The sequence below is a fragment of the Papio anubis genome, chromosome 12 (assembly GCF_008728515.1).
Source record: "Papio anubis isolate 15944 chromosome 12, Panubis1.0, whole genome shotgun sequence".
Lineage (NCBI taxonomy): Eukaryota > Metazoa > Chordata > Mammalia > Primates > Cercopithecidae > Papio > Papio anubis.
In genome coordinates this window covers 74,474,409-74,495,085 of record NC_044987.1, presented here as the reverse complement: position 1 = coordinate 74,495,085, position 20,677 = coordinate 74,474,409, and the positions used below count along the sequence as shown (strand labels likewise).

Sequence of the window (20,677 nt, the reverse complement as noted above, 5' to 3'; positions counted from 1 at the left end):
TGATCTGACAGGAGACGGAGCTCAGGCAATAATGCTTGCTCTTGCTGGCCACTCACCTCCTGCTGTGCGGGGAGCCGGTTCCTAACAGGCTGAGGACCAGGGATGGGGACTACTGATTTCTATGACCTGGGAAAGTGAGGCTTGTGTACTGCAAAGCACCCTGAGGCTCTACAGAGACCTTCCCTGCTGGATCCAAGCACTGCTACTACCTTTTAAAGCAGCTGTCACTGCCACTATGTTGAAAAAAACACAGATGCATAGACAGCTTAAACAGTCACTCAAGGTCACAGAGCTGGTAGGAGGTGAACTGGGATTTGAACCCAAGTCTGATTCCAAGGTCTACATGTTTTCAACCACTTAGCCCCACATAAGAGATTCCAAGAGTAGCGTTTTGTTCTTTTGCTTATTTTATTGTTTTTAAATATGAAAGCATCCCAGGACACTCAGATACAGAGCTGAGAACCACCGCACCCTGTCAGTCCACTTCCTGTCACTCATGCCAGTTCAGCAATGGATCCCAACCCCAGGGCTAGGAAGCTGTTGCTCCTGACCTCTACTCTCTCCTAGGAATCCACATCTAGAACAGCCTTTTGTGCTACTATTTACTCACAATGGTCTCAAATACCAATGGCCTCACCCATATGCTTTACCCAGGCTGCTGGATGCTTCCATGCAACATGGCAGTACTTGTTTATTTTTGTGCACTGAGGTGAACAATGGCACTGCAAAATAAAATTCAGTTTCAGTGGAACACAACAGAAAGAAGTCAATTATCCAGCATGAATTATTTATCTGGAGACAATAACCATGATGTTATTCCCCACAAGAGAAGACTCTGCAACTTGGAACAGGAGAAAAAAAGACGTGACTGCTACTGTCTGCCTATTACACTGCTTCAGACTGCATCATAGGCAAATTAACACTTCCGACATCCTATAACTCCATATGCGCCTTCTCTGTGAACGTGGACCATGCATAGGCCCCTAGAACATACACAATTAACAGATTGCTAGGTCCAGGGATTCTATTCCCCCAGTGTTCTGGCTAGGCCTGGCAATGCTAGGCTGTGAACATATTAAAGGAAATACTACCCTCTCTCTGTTGCTCATCCCACCCTATCAGAACTGTAAGGATGAAGATATTGTAAAAAAAAAATAAAAAAAAAAAAAAGAAAGGAAAAAAAAAAAATTTAACAAGCTACATCTTCTATGGCCAGCCATAACTCCTGATGTTAGTCTGGGGTCTTCCTCCCAATGGATTTGCTGTGCAAGATCAGTTAGAAATCATGCCTTGCCTCCTAATAATTTGATTCCTAAATCATTTGTATGTAATTTAATTTCCTGTGACCTTAAAACTTCTGAAGAGGTTGGAAGTGGGAGAGAGAGAGGGAGAGATAGGTCAGTGGTTCTCAGGAGCCTAAAATGGCCCAAGATCTGATCTTTGCACCTCATTCTCTACTCAGAGCACCTATTCCTCATGGGAAGCAGGGGAAATTAGTGTTGATTAAGCAGGTCCTATGCTCCATGTAGGGGCTTCATACACATAATTTTAAATGCTCCTAAAACCCAATGATGCATGTATAAATTATCCTCACCTCATGGATGAAGAAACTAAAGCCCAAAGTTATGACTACTATGTAGCAGAACCAAGAACCAAGCTGGAGCGTTTGCACTCCTAACCACTGTCCTAAATGTCCCTGTGATGATGGCTTTCTCAACCCCAGCACAGGTTCAGATCTGACCATACCAGGACTGCAAGGGGGTGTTTGGAGGGATCCCAAAGCCCTGTAGCCAGAGCTGCTGCTATCCACCTGACTACACAGTTCCCAACCTACTCTCTGGGCAGGGGAGACTCAAGCTTCACTTCAACCAGGGTAGTTTTACTTTTTCCTGGTTTAAAATATTAGGCTGTTGAGAGTGTCTGTCTATGATTTCTTTTTCTCACTCAGGTCACTTGCTGAGGGTTAGGGGTCAGGAGAGGGATTTCTGGAAGAATTTCCCCATATCACCTACGTGAAGAGCTCCAACACACAGCAACAGGCACTCAATAAGTAATGACTCTGCATATGTAGCTCTCAATATGTGACACACACTTTGCATATATAGATTTATTTAATCCTCACATTCACTCTATGAAGAAGGTGCTAGGATGACTTCCATTTCTACATGAGAAAAGTGAGAGACAGATGATAGGGTTCAGGAACTTGCACAGACCACACAGCTAGTGAGATGTATAGCTCAGCATTGAAGCCAGGCAGTCATGTGTCCAAAGCTGACCCCACTTCCCCGTCTCATGAAAGGCCATCAGCCATTCCAGGCTAAGGCAGGCCCCATCTTGAAAAAACCACATACATCCTGACAGGTCTGTATCTCATCATCTCTGAGTTCCACCTTAGAGGTGCTGTGTGCAAAGATAATTGGATCCCCATATGATGTCTTATTCTTGGCTTCCAGCTGCAGAGGAAATTCTGAGTGGCATTTCTAACCATGCCCTGAGTCCTCAGGAACATGCATGAATTGTATATCACATCCTAAAATCTCTTTATAATGATGGCTTTGTGGGATCAGATTGGTGTGTACACAGAGGCTAAACCAGTTCCAGTAGACTTTTAACAAATAATAATTTTTTCTGATTTTAAAAGCAACACATACTCCAAAACAAATAATAACCAAACAAACAATATTGAAAGTAATAACATAGTAAGATGAAATCCCAAGTAATTCAGATGGAGGGTTAAGGATAAAGGTAAAATGTCAGTGATACATGGAATATGTTAACACAAGACATTACAAAATAAAACGATGGCTTAATAGTTTTACAAAATCTACTTGGATTGTGTTGCCTCAAAATAACCCCATCAAAATGTCTCAGCAAAATAAATAAATGAATAAATAAGGCTAAGTGGAATCCCCAAGCACTCTGAGGTTGCTGAGTTCCTCTACAGATCAAACCTACATTACAGTGACCAACTTTCCAGGTTTGCCAGGAATTTCCAGGGCCACAGGACTTCCATACCCAAATCAGTACAGGACCCGGCAAATGGGGACAGTTGGGCAGGAAAGATCTAGCACCCTGGCACTTCTAACACTGGTTCAGGTTCAGGCTCCAGGACCAGTCACATTAAACCAGAACCTGCCTTGTCACATCTTCCAGCTGTGTGCAGGCACTTCTGGTGGCCCCAAATGTCTCCTTCTTCAGACAGGATGTTCTCAAGCCCTCTCCCCTCATTATCCGGGCTTCACCTTCTTCTCAGTATGTGCCTTTCCCATCCTCCCTCATTGCCCAACTCAGAACAACAAGTACTTTCCAAGGATCAGCTCTATGCTCCGTTATCTCCTTGGTGCTCTGGGCAAAAGAGAAGACATCCAAGGGTAGAATGACACCTTCCAAAAGCCTCAGAGAGGGCCTCCACTAACGCCAAGGACCCCCAGGGGCTCCAGCCCCCTAGCCAGGCAGGATCAGGAGCCTCCTCTGGAGTCCTCTATCTTACTAGCACACCCACTTGATTCTTTGTTTTATGGTCAGCCTCAGCATTAGACTTCAGCTCATTAGAGGCTGGGATGTGCCTGATTCTTCAGTGTCCCAGGGTCCAGTTCCATTGATATTTGCTGAGTGAACATGGCATCCCCAATACATTATCCTCGGCTTCCTCCCCAGAAAATTGCATGGGAAGATGGGGTCACCTGCAGCCTCAGGATGCTGGAACTGGACCTCAGTCAGGGTTCAGATGGGGTAGGCCTGGCCTGGAGTGACAGCTGTAGGACTTACCGCTGACCCGGCAGGGTGATGGAGTCCAGGTGGCGACCTCCAGGCAGCGCCATCATGTTGATCCCAATCTGCAGCAAGGCCTGCTCGCAGCGGTGGTGACCCTGAAAATAGAGGGCAGGATGGCACAACAAGGCCCTAAGAGAGGAGGCATAATCACTTTCTCTCCCATTCCCAGGCCACAAGGAACCAAAGCAGGCAAAGAGGTAAGGCCTCCTAGCCCTCTTCTTCTTTTGAACCAGTTTTCACTCCACTATCCTCATACAAGTAAGGCAGAACCCAGATTTGATCTTGTTTCTAAGTCCCTAGTCCACTTTATACCTCTAAAATATTTTCTTATTCCAATTTCAAATATTTGCCTGACTTATTTTGGTATGTATCAAATATTGGAACACACAGCCTGTAAGTATTGCATAGGACATACTTGTACCAAAAAAGTATCTATGGTTTATCTGAGATTCACATTTAACTGGGCATCCTGTATTACTTGCTAAAACTGGCAATTCTACATTCTAATTCCCTGGCTATTACCACTGTAGAACTGGGTTATTCACTGTGATTATGCTTAAGTCTGTCCTGGAAAATGTGACCCTGTTACTGGCATAGTGGTTGCTTTCCCAAATCCATTCCACTTCGGATGATGCAACTGTACCCAAATTGCCAGTGGTTGGTTCAGAAATAGGCATGTGACTCAATTTAGGCCAATGAGCCACGACAGGACTGCTTCTAGGAAAAGTGTTCTTTCTCCCAACAGAGAGCTGCAAGATGAGACAGTATCTCTCCTGTTGGACTTGAACAAGGGAGCATATCCACTTCAATGCTGCTAGAGACCATCTTGCAATCATGAGCAGCACTAGCTGGAGAACAAAGTTAGCACACTCCAAGAAAAATATGCTGGGTCCTTGATCACTAAACCACTGAATCAACTAAGGCTGGAGTTTGGCCCAGCTCTAGGCTTCCTATTATCTAAGAAAACAAAAGCTCTTGTCGTTTAAGTCAGTCTGAGTGAGGGTTTTTGTTCTACACAGCCAAAAGCATCCTAATGAATAAAAGTAATCCAGGTTCCAGGAACTCCCAATCCCAGCACCGAGGATGCAGCTGGCTTCCCTGTGCCTCACATTTGAACCCAAACCAACTACCCACCTGTTTGTATTTTTCTCCCTTGCCTTGTCCCTGCTGTGCTCCTGGAGGCCTTTTTGTATACAATCTCTTTTTTTCATTTCTCTCTCTCTCTGCCAACTCCTCCAAGCCCATGAGTAAGCCCTCCCTGAGGAATATGCAGATTCTGTCACCTTTGCCTGGGCACATCAACAGAAGAGTCTTACTCCGTGATTACACAGGAGCCCTATAGAAAAGAATGGAGGAGGAGCATTTTAACAGTGATGTGGGTGAACACAAAGCACTCATCATAATGCTGGGAAGAAAGAAGAAAATAGTCAGTCGGAAAAGTGTGGGGAGGCAGGAACCCAGAATAAACTAGGGCACTAGATAATTCCAGAGACTTGCTGCTGTTGCCTGTTTCTCTGTCTGTGGAGCTCATTAGACTGTGAGCTTCCTGAGGGTAGACACCACATGTGTTTCTGGCACTGAGCCAAGGGCCAGGCACTTAGCCTGCACTCTACACCTCTGTTGAAAGAATGAGTGGGATAAATTTTTAATACATTGATGTTGAGCCCCATCTCTTCATCTGTAACTGAGGATAATAATATCTATTTTAAAGAGCTATTATAATGATGACATGAGATTAGGAATGTGGAAGTATATGGCCAACGTAAGAGCTAAATAAATAGTTAGCTATTATTATCGTTATGTCCTATAAGTCTGCTATGTGCTCAGCTCTCTGGTCATCTATGCTAAGGGAGATGTAGAAAATGAGATACAGCAGGTAACTCACCTAGCACAGCGAGAGGCTCAGCGAGCGTTCATTAGCATATGTTATCAGCATTGTTATTTCCATCATTATTATCATTATTTAGAAGGTATATTTTTGGAATTTAGTGAGCCAATAGGCTGAAAGGGATGGCACAAAAGAAACACTAGAAACAATAAAATGAGGTGTTTGCTCCCTTTTGATATGTTTGACTAAAGTACAAAAAAGGAAAATACCAACTTCTTAGGGTAAAAGCTAAGATGTGATTAGATGGCAGTGAGCAAGTAGATTTTGTTTTACTTCCACATCTTCATTACTGAGAAGAAAAGAGGCAAAGTAAATATGTTGAAGTGGGGATTAGAGCCTAAGGTAGGAGAGGAGACAGGGAAATACTGAGAAAATTCCAGGACCCTTTGAAGTTTGAATCAAGAGGAAACTTTCGGATGAGGTGAAGCATACATACCATAGAGTATTACAGTGAACCTCTGACTCTGATTCAAGTCATTTCTGAGGGACCCAGAGAAAAAAAAGAGTTGTCATGAGCAGAAGCCTGAATGCAAGAAAGTGTTCTGAATTCCTAAGAGGCAGATTCCAGAAATACAGCTCTGTGACCGTAAATTCTATAGCCAATTCTGGATCACCGACCTGTGAAGCCTTCAGAAAGAAGCAGTGAGCACAAAAAGCCAGCTAGAACACAGCAGGAACAAGCCAAAACAATCAACTTCTTTTCCTTCAGGAGCCTCTGGGCTGTTAGCTGAGGGAACTGCAATAAGTCTAATATATCTCGATTTTTTTAAAGCATCCCAGTGAGGTGCCATCATTCATCCTTTTTACCCATGACTTCCCAGCAGGTATTCAGGGGGAGCCTGCCAGCTCACAAAACCTTCCTTCATGTGATCTCTTGTGTTCCCAGAGGCTGGGGAGGCACCTTAAGGACATCTGATTGCATATGCATCACTGCCCTATTCACAGACTGTGTCATTATTGGCTGCCTCTTTGCCCCCAAAAGACAAGATTCCTTAATGTCTAAAGCCAAATCTTGCTGAATGTGGGATTAGGCACAGTCCTGACCCAATGACCTGCATGGTCAAGACTATGGGTTGTGAATCAGATTAGGCCTCAGAGGAATCACAGCTCATTTTCACTAAGGATGAGGAAGAATATCTGAAAGGCGAGATAGGAAATACTTGTTTAACCCAGCTGATGTTTATAAAGTATCTATAACAATAATAATTATAGCTAATATTTACTGAGCATGTCTTATGTGCCAGGTACTGTTCTAAATGCTTCATATAGTATTAGTTCATTTAATGCTATCATCATCCTCTGTTACAGATGAGACCTCTTACATTCAGTGAGAAGCACAGGTTAGTAGGTGGCAGAGGACTAGAATCCAGGTTTGATGATTGAAGGGGAGGTGCTGGAGCAGATGAAGATAAGAGCCTGTGTTCAGCCTTTGCTAACAGACAGCCTGACTCCATTTCTGAATGGCAACACCCAACCCCAGAGGGCACTTCTCAGAGATGCCAGCACTCTTCCCTCTCACCAGCACCGCCTACTGCTCCCACTTCCCGGACTGTGAATCTTCCAGCTTCATCTAGTGCCAGCCCTCAGTGACACAGCCCTCAAGAAGAAAAGCAAACACTGCAGTCATATGGAAGGAGAAGGAGACATTTCTCTTTTGTTCCTCATTTATTGTCACTTTTGTGAAAGTCATATGGACAGAGATAGGCCCTAAAGGGTTCGGGGGATGGGAAATCATAGTTCCAGTTAAAGCTTCAAATAGACCTGTTTAAAGCATGCTATCCTCAGGGAAGCTCCTACTGCAAAGTTCCATCTTCAGTCTGAAGCTCTTGCACCCACCCACTCCCACAGCCCTAAGTCAGACTCATCCTGTTGAGCAGACTTGAAGAATAAACTCCTTCCAAAGTTACACAGAATGTTAGGAAACCAAAACTGAGTTAAAGACAAGCCCTTGGTCCTGGGCTCTGTGTCCTCACTGGTGTTGCAAAAAGAACATGAACTTTGGAATCTGATAGATTCAAATCCTGACTTGTACAAATCCTGACCTGATAAGTACATAACCTTGGGAAAACTGCCAACCCACTGAACATGTGGTTTCCTCAATTATACCTACTTCCCAGGAGCATCATGAGGATTAAATGAGATTACTTGCAAAAGTCCCCAGTATTGTGCTTGGCATATAGCAGCCTCCAAGAAGAAGTACCCTTCCTGTTGGAAGGAAGAGTTAAGAAATATATCTCAGAGCAGAGCTGCTGCTTTTCCCAGGAAGAGAGGTGAAAAGGACACATGCAGGAGTGAGCAGGAAAGAGGAAATCCCTCCATCACCTGTTCCAGGGCCTTTCCTAATTCACTGAAAATCCCACCATGGATCCTGCAGCCTTGTTTCTGCAGGGCTCTGGGCTATGTAGCTCCCACCAGAAGTGGCTAGTTTACAAGAAAGACTTGAAGTCTTAAGTGTCTCTGATTTAATTCAATGCTTGCTGTGACAACAGCTCCATCTGGACAGCTCATTTCTGCGCCCACATCCAATTAGACGCAGCCTTTGCTCACCTCCATTTGGCTAATGACACATGGTTTGTGGAGGAAATGGAGGCTATTTACAGTAAATTATTCAATTAAAATCAGGAGCAAAGGTGGTTTCCGCCATTGTCTAAAGGGCCGATCCAGGTACAGCTCCAAACATGTCTGGGATTGCTTAATCTGCAATCCCATTAGGGCTGTCAATATTAGTGCTGTCAACACGAAAGGGACAGGGGAGAGTAAGTATTGTGGAAAGTAGTTAAGCTTTGGCGGCAGCTCTAGGAACAGGGAGGAGGTTGCTGGGGAGTTGAAGAGGAGTTAGACAGCACCAGGCAGATATAGCTCTTTCTCCAAGACCAGAAAGTGCAAGAACTGGAAGCAACAGAGATGTCCTGTCAGCCCATCATTATGAATCTCGACCATTTGGAGCTGAAAAGACCCTTAGAGAGTACTGCTTTACTCGGGAAGAAATCAGGGCTTTTCCAGAGTTTCCATATCTGTTTCCCATCTGTAAAACGGGGCAAAAATAGACAACCTCACAAGATTGTTGTGAGCACCAAGATAATCCACGTGTAAACATTTATCTTTCTTTCTGGCCTCTAACATATGAACCCATTTCCTACATTTGAGAAATATCCCTTTGTTTAAGAGTCTTAGTGTAAGGGAAACCTGCCTCCCAACATGGAAACTTAAAAAGCCAGACCCTTGTTTGGCAGAATCCTTTGCAGCAAGGATAAAACACATGACTTAGGTGCCACCAATCAGGCACACAGAGCAGAAGCACATGACCTAGGATTCACCAATCAAGTGCACAGACTAGGAGCTTCAGACTGAAAGGAGACTTTTTTCTGAGGCTTCCTGGTACCTGCAGAAGAATCAAGTTACCCTGTACCTGGTATGCAGATTACACCTTAAAATAGGGCTACAATATAGGCTTTTTTTTTTTCAATTTGCCTTCCCCGGCCTGTGCAAAATACACAGAATTTAGAGCCCAGAGGCTAGATCTGGATGTCTTGCCTGAGAATTATCCTTGATACATCCCTTTCCCTCATCATATTTTTTTCATCTCATGACCACCTCCCTGGCCAAAGGTATTGGCATCTCTCACTTGGACCTCTGCAAGGGCTTTCTTTCATCACTCGCCCCTTTCCAGACATGCCTCTCTCTAAACTGTTCTCCACACAACCAACAGGGTGGTCTCAAGCACAAATCTAATCACATCAACCCACTGTTTAAAATCCTTCAATGGCTTCCTGTTGCTACTAAGACCAAACCGTGCCATGGCCTACTTGCCTCACGTGGATCTTGTCCCTGTCTAACCACCCTTCTTGTCCTTCAGCCTTGCAGCCACTCTGGCTGCTGTTCATCCTTGCAGCAAGCCACGCCTACCCCTGCCAAGCACCTTCAAGGTACTCGTTCCTCTGACCCCAACAACCTCTCCTCTGTCTCCTCTCACCAAGTTATTCCTATCATTCAGAGCTCAGAACAAATGCCACTTCCTCAGGGCAGCTTTCCCTGACCCGTGGATTCAGTCACGTCCTTCATTAAGATTCCCTAGTCCCCTCAGTATTTTTCCTCCATAGACTTTATCACAATTGTAATTAAATAATTAACTGTAACATTAGGGGCTTAATAAGAGCTTAATGTCTTTCTCCCCTGAAGGTAAGAGCAGGGACTAAAGGAATGTGCCACTCACTGCCATACCCCCTGTGCCTGACATAGTCTGGTGCATAATAATCAATAGACACTTGTTCACTGACTGGGTGAGTTCTTGTGGAAGGAAGCTCAGCTTCCTCATGGATAAACTGGAGACAGTGGTAACTATTTCACCATGCCATGATGAGTATTCAGTGAGATGAATACTCAGGGTTGGGAGGAGGAGCCTTTGCATACCATACGCACTGTGCATTGAAAGCGCTCTGCATCCTAACATCCACTGAGACAAAGCTGCCTGTCCCTCCTGAGTTCTTGCAGTCCTCACTGTCTGGTTGTACCCAGTCGGGCAGCCTCCCTCCCCACCCCCAGCTCTGTGTTCATCAAGTTCTCCCATAGGACAGACAGACAGATCAGTGGACAGTCACAATGCTGTGCAAAAACTGCAATGACAGGTAATCAAGGGAATGTCACCCTCCCCCGAAGTGCGGCAAGCAAGTTTCAAGCAGTACGAGGTCAGAATGGAAGGTGGTGAGAAGAGACCATGGGAAGTTTCTCAGGGCATCACTCCAATACTGAAACTTGAAAGAATGTAGAAAAAGCAGAGGAAGGAAAGGGGGCTAAAAGGAAGAGTGTGCAGGACACAAGGAAGAGCATTTGACCCAGAATCATGAGCATGGTGAGATTAGGGAACTGCAAGTGTTTCAAGAAGGCTGGAGCACTCTAGCCTGGTGGTGGAGTTTATAGTAAACTACCTCAGTAGCATGCGAATGCAGAAAAAGGAGTGGTCACTTTCAGCTAGGGAAATACAGAAGACTTGTTCACCTTAGAGAAGGTGACGTCTGAGCTGGACCTCAAATGGAGGGAGGGATTTTTCCAGGTGAAGATGGGACAAGGGCATTCAGTGCCAAGAGCAGTGTGAGCCATAGCAAGGAAACCAGAACATGGAGCAAGTATTCGGGAACCCAGATCTCTCTCAGGAGGCTGGAGGGAAGGTGCCTCTATAGCCCTGACCATGAAAGGAACTGATTATTTAGTCTCTGTCCTGTGGGTGGTAGAGAGCCATCAAAGGTGTTTGAGCAGGGGAGTGAAATGATCAAAGTGGAATTTCAGTCCGCATGGTAACCAGTGGAGTGGATGAACTCCAGAAAGTAAGACCAGCAATGAGGGCTAATTTAACAGGCAGGTGCAAGCTTTCAGTCAGAGCAGTAAAGTCCTAGGAGTGGAGAGGTGGGAACCTAGGAGTGGAAAGAAGGGCTGCAAAGAGCTCTAGGAGGTAATCACAACACATCTCCCTCCCCACCATACTCTTGACCTCTATGTGACCTGGGCAAGGGTGGCAATAGTCATTGGAGCTATTGCTAGCTGTGGTGGCTGGCATCCTGCAGCAATCAGATACTTTAAGAGCCCTCGTTCCCAGGAGAGGCACAAGAACCCAAGCAAGCTGCTACCCAGCCCTGCTGAATGAACTGAGCCTCATAAAATATAGACAGCTCTAGCTCCCTGGAGGAAACCCCAGTAGCCCCTCACAGCTGTCAGATAACAGAGCCCAACAAGTAGGAAGAACAGACCTAAGGACTCACAGAGCAGGGCTGAATCTCCTCCAGGACCTGAGACTCTCGCTAGATAGCCCAGAACGACTTGCATCAGGTAGAGGGGGCCCCCACCCAGACCTTTGTTCTGACTCTCAATGCTGGAGCCCAAATAGTTTCAACAAAGCTCAAACAAGGTCGCAAGCCTCCACCTGATTAATTGGATACATCTACCTTTTAGGCCTCACCTAGAAGGCAATAGGAATCTCATCTACAGAAATATGTCCATGAACTTGACAGGGCTAAGACTATAGTTCCCGGGCAATGTCCAGGCAGCCTTCTTGGAGGAGCTCACATTATACTCTCAGAGTATGAGAACTAGTAGGGAGGCCCTAGAGATTATCCTCTTGTAGTAGTGGTAATAATAATGAGGAGGAAGAGGATGAAGAGGAGGCAGACAGGGAGAAACACTTCTTGGGTACTTACTACATATAAGGCACTGTTGTAAATGCTTTACATTTAGTCCTCAAAATAACCCCATGAGGTAGGTTACTATTGTTACCTCAGTTTTTCAGATGAGGAACCAGAAGCACAGATGGGTTAATGTGGACAATGGAGAGACAAGTTCAGAAGAAGAAGAGAGGCTGGGTGCAGTGGATCACACCTGCAATCCCAGCACTTTGAGAGACCAAGACAAGAGGATCACTTGAGGCAAGGAGTTTGAGGCCAGCCTGGGCTACATAGCAAGACCCCATTTCTACCAAAAAAAAAAAAATTGAAAAATTAGATGGGGCATGGTGGTGCATTCCTGTAGTCCCAGCTACTGGGGAGGCTGAGGTGGGGGGACTGGCTGAACCCAGGAATTTAAGGTTATAGTGAGCTATGATTATGCCACTGCACTTCAGCCTGAGCAAGACCCTGCCTCTAAAAGAAAAAAAAAAGGAAAGAAAAGAAAGAAAGAAATCAAAAAGAAAAGAAAAAGACACTTACTGAGGTCACAAAGTAAGCCAAGCCACACCTGGGACATGCACACAGGCTTCCTCATTCCCACCATGGGAAATCCAAATAAGGCTTTGCCTGGCTGGAGTGAACAGACCCACCAGTGCCTCAGAGTGGTTTACCATAGGAAGTCAATGCAGCCTTAGTGCTCCATCTGCAAAACTGGGAAAGTGCAAGTATGCTTGCACTTTCTCCTTTGCTGTGGTTATCAAGTACGAGGAAATAGAGAGTGGGCAGGGAAATTCATGAGTTCTGTTCAGATTCAGCTCAGCTCTGGAATGGGACAGGCAGGTTAACTTGGAAGTGCCCATGAGTCCCCAGAGGTCAGAGAGAGAGGAGCCCAGTGTCAAGGTGTCCTCACTGAGGCCCATGTGTGCCAGCACCTGGTTTATATGGTTTATCCTCTAGAGAGCTCCAGCTTGTCCAAGCGGCCTCCCCTGAAGGAGCTTGTGTGGCCATCTCAGAGGAAAGCTCAGGCTCCTGGAATCAGGAAAGCCAGAGCTGTCTTCACCTTGTATCTCAGGGTGGGCCATTCCTGGCTCTGGGGCTCTGATTGACCAGCTACTCATCAGAGGAGCTCCCAGCCCTAAGCCACACAAGGAAGCTGCACTTACTGGCATTCTGGGAGCTAGCTCTGAGCTGAAAATTATTTAATGATTAAAAGTGAGAATCTGGTGGCCAGATCTCAAGATCTTAGGCAAAGTGTAGCTCCAAGGGAGGCTTGGTTGGCCCTTTTAGTCACCCCCATTCAGAGCTCTGTTGGTTAAGAATACAGATTCAGGAGTCAACTGCCCAGGTTCAAATGTGAGCTCCATCCGTTAATAGCTGTGTGACCTTGAGCGTTAGGTTTTTTGTCTATAAAATGGGATCTCTAATAAGGATAAAATAAGAACGCTAGGCACATTAGTGAGCTCACATATGTGAAGTGCCTGGCACACAGCAGGTGTTGATTTAAAGACTGGTTCCACCTCTCTTCTGGTGAGGACAGTGCCTAGCAGTAGGGAGGCAGCCAGCAAAACAGCTATCCTGTTGCCTCCTTAGCTCCAACAATTCTACTGCTTCTTACTCTAACTTTTAAATTATTCCTTCTTACTTTCTAACTTTTCCTGATGTGAATGTTTGCCAACTGCTCAAATGTTCCTTAGCTTCGATTTGCAAAAGCGAGAGACCTCTCCCACTGGGCCCAGGGCCCAGGGTGCTAAAATTAACAATCAGCATACTTTAAGCTAATGACTTACTGGTTGTGACTGCCACGAATAGACATAACTCTCAGATAAAGGCCATTAGAGAAAATTGAATAGCTCCAACGTGGTGAAAATTTGGATACATCCTGTTTCATAAATCATGCTCAAAGGGCACACTGGGCAAGCTATTTCCCTCTCTGAGTCATGATGAGGACCCAGGTTGAAGGGGTCTGTATACCCTTGGGAAAATGACATAGGAGAGAGAATTGTACAATCTCTTATAGTCTAACAAATATAATTTTCTCTGAAATCGAAAGTCTTGAGCAAATGACAGCATTGTATCAACAACCATGATAATCCAATCTTCTCTGATTTTATTTCTTCCTCAAATCCTCTAAATTGGAGTTTGCTCAATAACATTTAGAAGGTAGCCTGGTGAGGTCTTGAAAATCCAAAAGTTCAGGGTTGGGATTCCAATCCCAGTTTTGCCTCTTACTAGGCCTCTCTGACCTTCAGCTTCTACATCCGTAAAATGGGAATAAAACCTATTCTCAGTGTTGTGGTCAAAATTACACAAGATGATGTCGCCTGCATGATATTTCAGAGAAAGTGAAATAATAATACCAGAAGCTACTTTGACCCAGCAGGCTAGTTAATGGTACTCTGTAAGAAGTTTCATGATAGCCATCTTTGTGGCCAATGAAGGATCCATTTCCTATTCAGACTTCAGATCCAAAGAGCTGCTTTCCACTGGAGAGAATTAAAAAGCAAAACATATTAAATATGTTGGAAAGAAGCAAAGCGTCCTATAGAAGAGATATGATTTAAAACCTAGCACATAGAGATTGCTATGGTTCAGTGTTTCCCCTCCAAAGTTCATAGGTTGAAACCTAATCCCCAGTGTGGCAGTGTTGGGAGTTAGGGCACTTCACTCTATTGTGCTTTGCAGATACTGTTGTGTTTTTTTTTCTTTTCCTTTTTTACAAATTAAAGGTTTGGGACAAACCTGCATCACACAAACCTATCAGTGCCAATTTTCCCATAGTATGTACTCCTTTCATGTCTCTGTGTCACACTTTAGTAATTTCTTACAATATTTTCAATTTTTCATTACTATTGTATCTGCTGTGGTGATCTGTGATCAGTGATCTTTGATATTACTATTGTAATTGTTTTGGGGAGATCACAAATTGCACCCTGGTAAGATGGCAAACTTAACCAATAAGTTTTGTATGTGTTCTGACTACTTCACCAACCTGCCGTTCCCCTATCTTTCTCCCTTTCCTCTGGGCTCCCTGTTCCCTGAGACACAACAATATTAAAATTTGGCCAATTACTAACCCTACAATGCCCTCTAAATGTTCAAGTGAAAGTAAGAGTCACACATCTCTCACTTTAAATCAAAAGTTAGAAATGATTAAGCTTAGTTAGGACAGTAGGTCAAAAGCCCAGATAGGCCAAAAGCTAGGGCTCTTGCACCAAACAGCTAGGCAAATTGTTAATGCAAAGGAAAAATTCTCAAAGGAAATTAAAAATGCTACTTCAGTGAACACACGAATGATAAAAAAGCAAGACAGCCTATTCTGATATGGTGGAAGTTTGAGTGGTCTGGATAGAAAATGAAACCAGACACAACATTTCCTTAAGCCAAAGCCTAATCTACAGCAAGGCCCTATTTCATTCTATTAAGGCTAAGAAAGGTGAGGAAACTACAGAAGCAAAGTTGGTAGCTAGCAGAGGTTGGTTCATTAGGTTTAAGGAAAGAGGCCATCTCTATAATATACAAGTTCAAGATGAAGCAGCAACTGCTAACGGAGAAGTGCAGCAAGTTATCCAGAAGATCTAGCTAAAATTATTGATGAAGGTGCCTACACTCAACAACATATTTTCAATGGAGACAGAACAGCCTTATATTTGAAGAAGATGCCATCTATGACTTTCATAGTGCGAGAGGAGAAATCAAAGCCTTGTTTCAAAGTTTCAAAGGACAGGCTGACTCTCTTGTTAGGGACTAATGCAGCTGGTGAGTTTAACTTGAAGTCAATGCTCATTTACCATTCCAAAAATTCTAGGGCCTTTAAAAATTATGCAAAATATATTCTGCCTATTCTCTGTAAATGTAACATCAAAGTCTACATGACAGCGTATCTGTTTATAGCATGTTTTACTGAGTATTTTAAGCTCACTGTTGCGACCTACCACTCAGAAAAAAATATTCCTTTCAAAATATTATTGCTCATTGATGATATACCTGGTTGTCAAAAGCTCTGATGGAGATGTGGAAAGAGATTAATGTTTTTACACCGGCTAACATCCATTCTGCAGCCCATGAATCAAGGAGTAATTTTGACTTTCAAGTCTTATTATTTAAGAAATACATTTTGTAAGGCTGTAGCTGCCATTGATAGTGATTCCTCTGATGGATTTGGGCATATTAAATTTAAATCCTTTTAGAAAGCAAATACCATTCTAGATGTGATTAAGAACATTCGTGATTCATGGGAGGAGGTCAGAATGTCAATATTAACAGGAATTTGGAAGAATTTGATTCCAATCCTCATGGATGACTTTGAGAGGTTCAAAACTTCAGTGGTAGAAGCAACTGCAGATGTGGTTAAAAATAGCAAGCAAACTAGAATTAGATGTGGAGCTTGAAGACGTGACTGAATTGCTGCAACCTCATGACAAAACTAAATGAATGAGGAGTTGCTTCTTATGGATGAGCAAAGAAAGAAATTTCTTGAGATGTTATTTACTCCTAGTGAAGAGACAATATTTAGAACATAACATAAATTTAGTTAATAAAGCAGTGGCAGGATTTGAGAGGTTAACTCCAATTTTGAAAGAAGTTTTAAGATGGGTAAAGTGCTGTCAAACACCACACACCACTGAGAAATTTTTCATAAAAAGAAGAGTCAATTGATGTGGCAAACTTTACTGTTATCTTACTTTAAGAAATTGCCACAGCAACCCCAACCTTAAGCAACCACTACCCTGATTAGTCAGCAGACATCAACATCAAGGCACGACTCTCCACCAGCAAAAAGATTATGACTTGCTGAAGCTTCAGATGATCATTAGCATTTCAGCAATAAAGTATTTTTAATTATATATGTACATTGTTTTTAGACATAGACATAATTTTATTTCACACTTAATATACTATAGCATAGCATAAACATAACTTTTATATGCAGTGGGAAACCTAATAATTCGTGTAACTCTCTTTATTGTAATATTGGCTTTATTGCAGTGGTCTGGGATTGAATATGCAATATCTCTAAGATATGCCTGTAAGTCATGAGAGCAGAGCCCTCATGAATGAATTAATGCCATTAGAAAAAGGCCTTACAGAAGTGGATTCACTTTCCTGGCCCTTCTGCCTCCACCATGTGAGCATCCAGTCTTCTTTCCCTCAGAGAGCACAGCATGCAAGACATCATCATGGAAGAAGAGAATGGCTTCATTAGACACCAAAACTATGGACATCTTGATCTTGGACTTCTCAGCCTCCAGAACTGTAAGCCAATAAACTTCTATTCACTGTAAACTAGCCAGTCTATGCCATTCTATTATACATTCTGTTCTAGCAGCACAAAATGGGCTAAGAAATAAACTATGTTTTGAATAAACACAGACAAAAACACTAAGACATTTTCTGTGATGAGTAAAATTGACCCAGAAGAAACAATTAATATCGCAGCTCACATTCTATGTGACCAAAGTAGTATGGGACATTCAAAGGAGAATCCACACTGAACCAGAACCTTGGCTTGGCCCCAAGGGTGAAGAGTTCTCACCAGCTCACTGACAAAAAGGGACAAAAGACAGAACCATCACCTATTTTAGAAGCATTGTATATAACAGAATATCCCAGAGAGTGAGCACAACACAATCATTCTCAGCAAATCCTGTTGTCATTGTCATAACATCTTCAGTTAAAGAATCCTTTATGTTGGGAAACAGGGGGTGTAAGGTACATGGGCCACATGATCCACATCCATCTGGGGCACAGAATGGATCAAACATGAAAAACAACCCATTCACAGAATACTGTTTTATCAAGACTTGTTTAGGTCTAGTGCTTTGCAGTGTCTAGCACAGAGTAGAAGCCCAATCCTTCTACCAACACAGTGTTCTATGATGGTCCAAAAACATCTTGCACTTCCACAATTGTATGCATTAGTCATGGCACCCCAGCATATCCTGACTGAATTCCCTCAATTCTCTTTTCTATCTCCAGGTAATTCCAGTGCCTCAGGATTCATCTCTAATCCCACCTCATCTGGCAGGCCTCCTCAAACACCCTAACTTACACTAATTTCTCCCTCCAAATAGGAATAAATAAAGTGGCAAGGTCTTAAAGAATTTTAAATTATAATAGAAGGTGTACCTTCTTGATGCTCCCTCTCTCTTCCCCTTTCTACCTGCTGAGTGATGCCAAAGCAACCCGAAAGCCACAATAAGGCAAAGCAAAAAATAAATAAATAAATAAAGGAAGGAAGGAAGGAAGGAAGGAAGGAAGGAAGGAAGGAAGGAAGGAAGAAGATGAGACTTGAATCACAGCTTGGAGTAGAGCCACCTAATCCACATCAATCTGTGGGGTAAGCAAGAAATAAACAATATGTTAAGCCACTAATGTTGGGGGGTCATAGCAACTTGTCTTCATTAATGAGACTAATTGTGAGAACTAAAGTAAATGCTATATATAAGGCACCTATGAATGTGCTACACACATAGAAGTCACTTCTTCCTCAGTCTTGGAGGAGATGGTGGAATATCTTGCTTGTCTAAAGACAGCCCTCTGGACACAGAAGTGAACTCATGCACAATACAGCCAGAGTCCAGAAATTAATGGGATCATGGTGGGATGGAGTAAGTACCTACAAACATTTAAGTCCTATCAATTCTGAGACTAAGATTCTGTTTCTCAACCACTGCCTACTTTGCTCATATGCATCCATTTGTAATAATAGCTAAAATTTACTATAGGCAGGTCATTCTAAGATATCTTTTTTTTCATATTTTAACAACCAAAATTGGGATGTATGTTACAGTCAATGGCATCTTGGCATTGTGTCATCGTTTAATTGGAACCATATTTTCTTTTTCATGAAGAGGGATCTTACAATATATAACATCTTAAATCCAAAGAAATATGGTATTAGGCACTTAACTATGTGCCAAGAACCCTTCTAAGTGTCTTACATAAATAACTTCACATATTCCTCCAAATGTCCAAAATAATCAGTACTACTATTATCCCCATTTTAAAATGTAGAAATGGTGACCCAGAGAGGTTCAATAATTTGCTAAGGTACACAGTTAATATGTTGGGTGAGGATGAAGACTCTACCTTCTCTTTTAGAGAGGCATATCAAGTCATTATTTTTAGCACCTGATTTTTAATTGACAATCCTTCTCCTTATAGAGAAAACTCATATAAGATTGTTATCTCCAACAATACAGTAGCCCAGATACTTTAAATACTGCTCCATAAGAACAATTTTAAAGGATGAATAATTATCCTTTTAATGTTTTTAAAATATATTACTGAGTTGGCAAAAGTGTAAGAAAGCTGGAGAGGCCAAAAGTAAAGCAAAAGAAGAACCAGGAAACCGAAGCAAGAGTTGAAGGGAATTTGTTGTTGTTGTTGTTTTGTTTTGTTTTGTTTTGTTTTTCCTGAGACATCTGTTGAATGTTGTATTCTCTGGACTTCTGTTTCCTATGTGTACAGTGCAAGGAAACATGTGATAAAGCCTAGGAACTTCCCAAGGGGAGGAATCAAATAGGGATCCAGAAAACCAGAAACTCAGTTTAAGAGTAAATGGAAAATAAACCTTCTATATCAAAATTGTCAACAATGAAAGTTGAGAATTAATGACCACATTATGGGCCTCAGATAGGCTTACGGCCTGAATTTACATTATCTGTTGTGGGGATGGGGGACTTGATTAGAGAATTTAGTTTTAAGAAATAAAAGAGAGTCATGAAAATGTTTTCAAAGAACAAAGGCTATAAAATATGGCCAAGAAAATTTGAGAAAGAAACAAATAGACCTTTTCTACATTAAAATACAATAATTAAAATGAAAAACTCATTGGGCAGATTAATCACAGCTAAAAAATGGATTGGTATATTAAAAGATAGAACAAAAGAACTTAACCAAGATGCAGTCCAGAGAGAAAAAGAGAGAAAAAATATGAGAGAATTAAAGCTAAGAAATATAGAGTGATGGGATCTAACAAGTATTTCATCATATTTGCAAAGAGAGAGAATGGGGAAATGGTGATATTCAAAGAATCAGTGGCTGAAATTTCAGTTCCCTGGATTTTTTGAAAGACAAAACAACATTCAAATTCAGAAATCCCAATGAATCCCTAGTAAGATAAATACAAAACATATACATCCACACCCTAGACAACTCATAATATTAATGAGCACCAAAGACAGAAGATTTTGAAAGCAATCAAAGGGAAAAGGAAACTAGATTGACAGATGATCACTTAATAACAATGATGAAACTCAGCAGACAACAAGAAAATATATTATGCCAGAAAATCATTGTCCCAAAATTCTATATCTATAGAAATTACATTTCAAGAATAAGTATGAAATATAAGCATTCTCAGACAAACAAAAATCCCACACTAAAGGAAATTCTGAAGGATTTGCTTCAAGCAGAAATAATGTAATATCATATGGAAGGTTTGAGATACAAGAAAGAATGATGAGCAAACTTGCTTAAAACTGTGGGTAAATCCAAAGAAACTTTAACTAAAAAACAATTACAGGGCCGGGCACATTGACTCATTCCTGTAATTCCAGTACTTAGGGAAGCTGAGGCAGGATTATCACTTAAGCCCAAGAGTTCAAGATCAGTCTGGGCAACGTAGTGCAGCCCCCATCTCTACAAAAATTTAAAAAGCCGAGTGCAGTGAATCCTAACTGTGTTTTCACCTACTCAGGAGGCTGAGGTGGGAGGATCATTTGAGTCCAGGAGGTTGAGGCTGCAGTGAACTGTGATTGCCCCACTGTACCCCAGCTTGGGCAACAGAGCAAGACCTCGCCTCCAAATAAAAAAAAAACAATTATAATCCCTCATTTTTGAGATAAGAAACGATGAATCT

General features: G+C 42.5%; 1 protein-coding gene across 3 annotated transcripts in view; it reads right to left on the bottom strand.

The window, feature by feature from the left end:
* Positions 1-20,677, bottom strand: part of INSC (INSC spindle orientation adaptor protein) — a 135,374-nt gene that overhangs the window by 94,712 nt on the left and 19,985 nt on the right. For 2 of the 3 annotated variants that reach the window (XM_021926001.2, XM_021926002.2), the window contains exon 1: positions 3,769-12,085. In XM_021926001.2, coding sequence (XP_021781693.1) covers positions 3,769-3,824 — 56 coding nt within the window. In that variant the 5' untranslated portion in view covers positions 3,825-12,085. Of the gene's footprint in view, positions 1-3,768; positions 12,086-20,677 lie in introns of those variants that run through there. The other variant, XM_003910179.4, reaches the window with a different exon arrangement.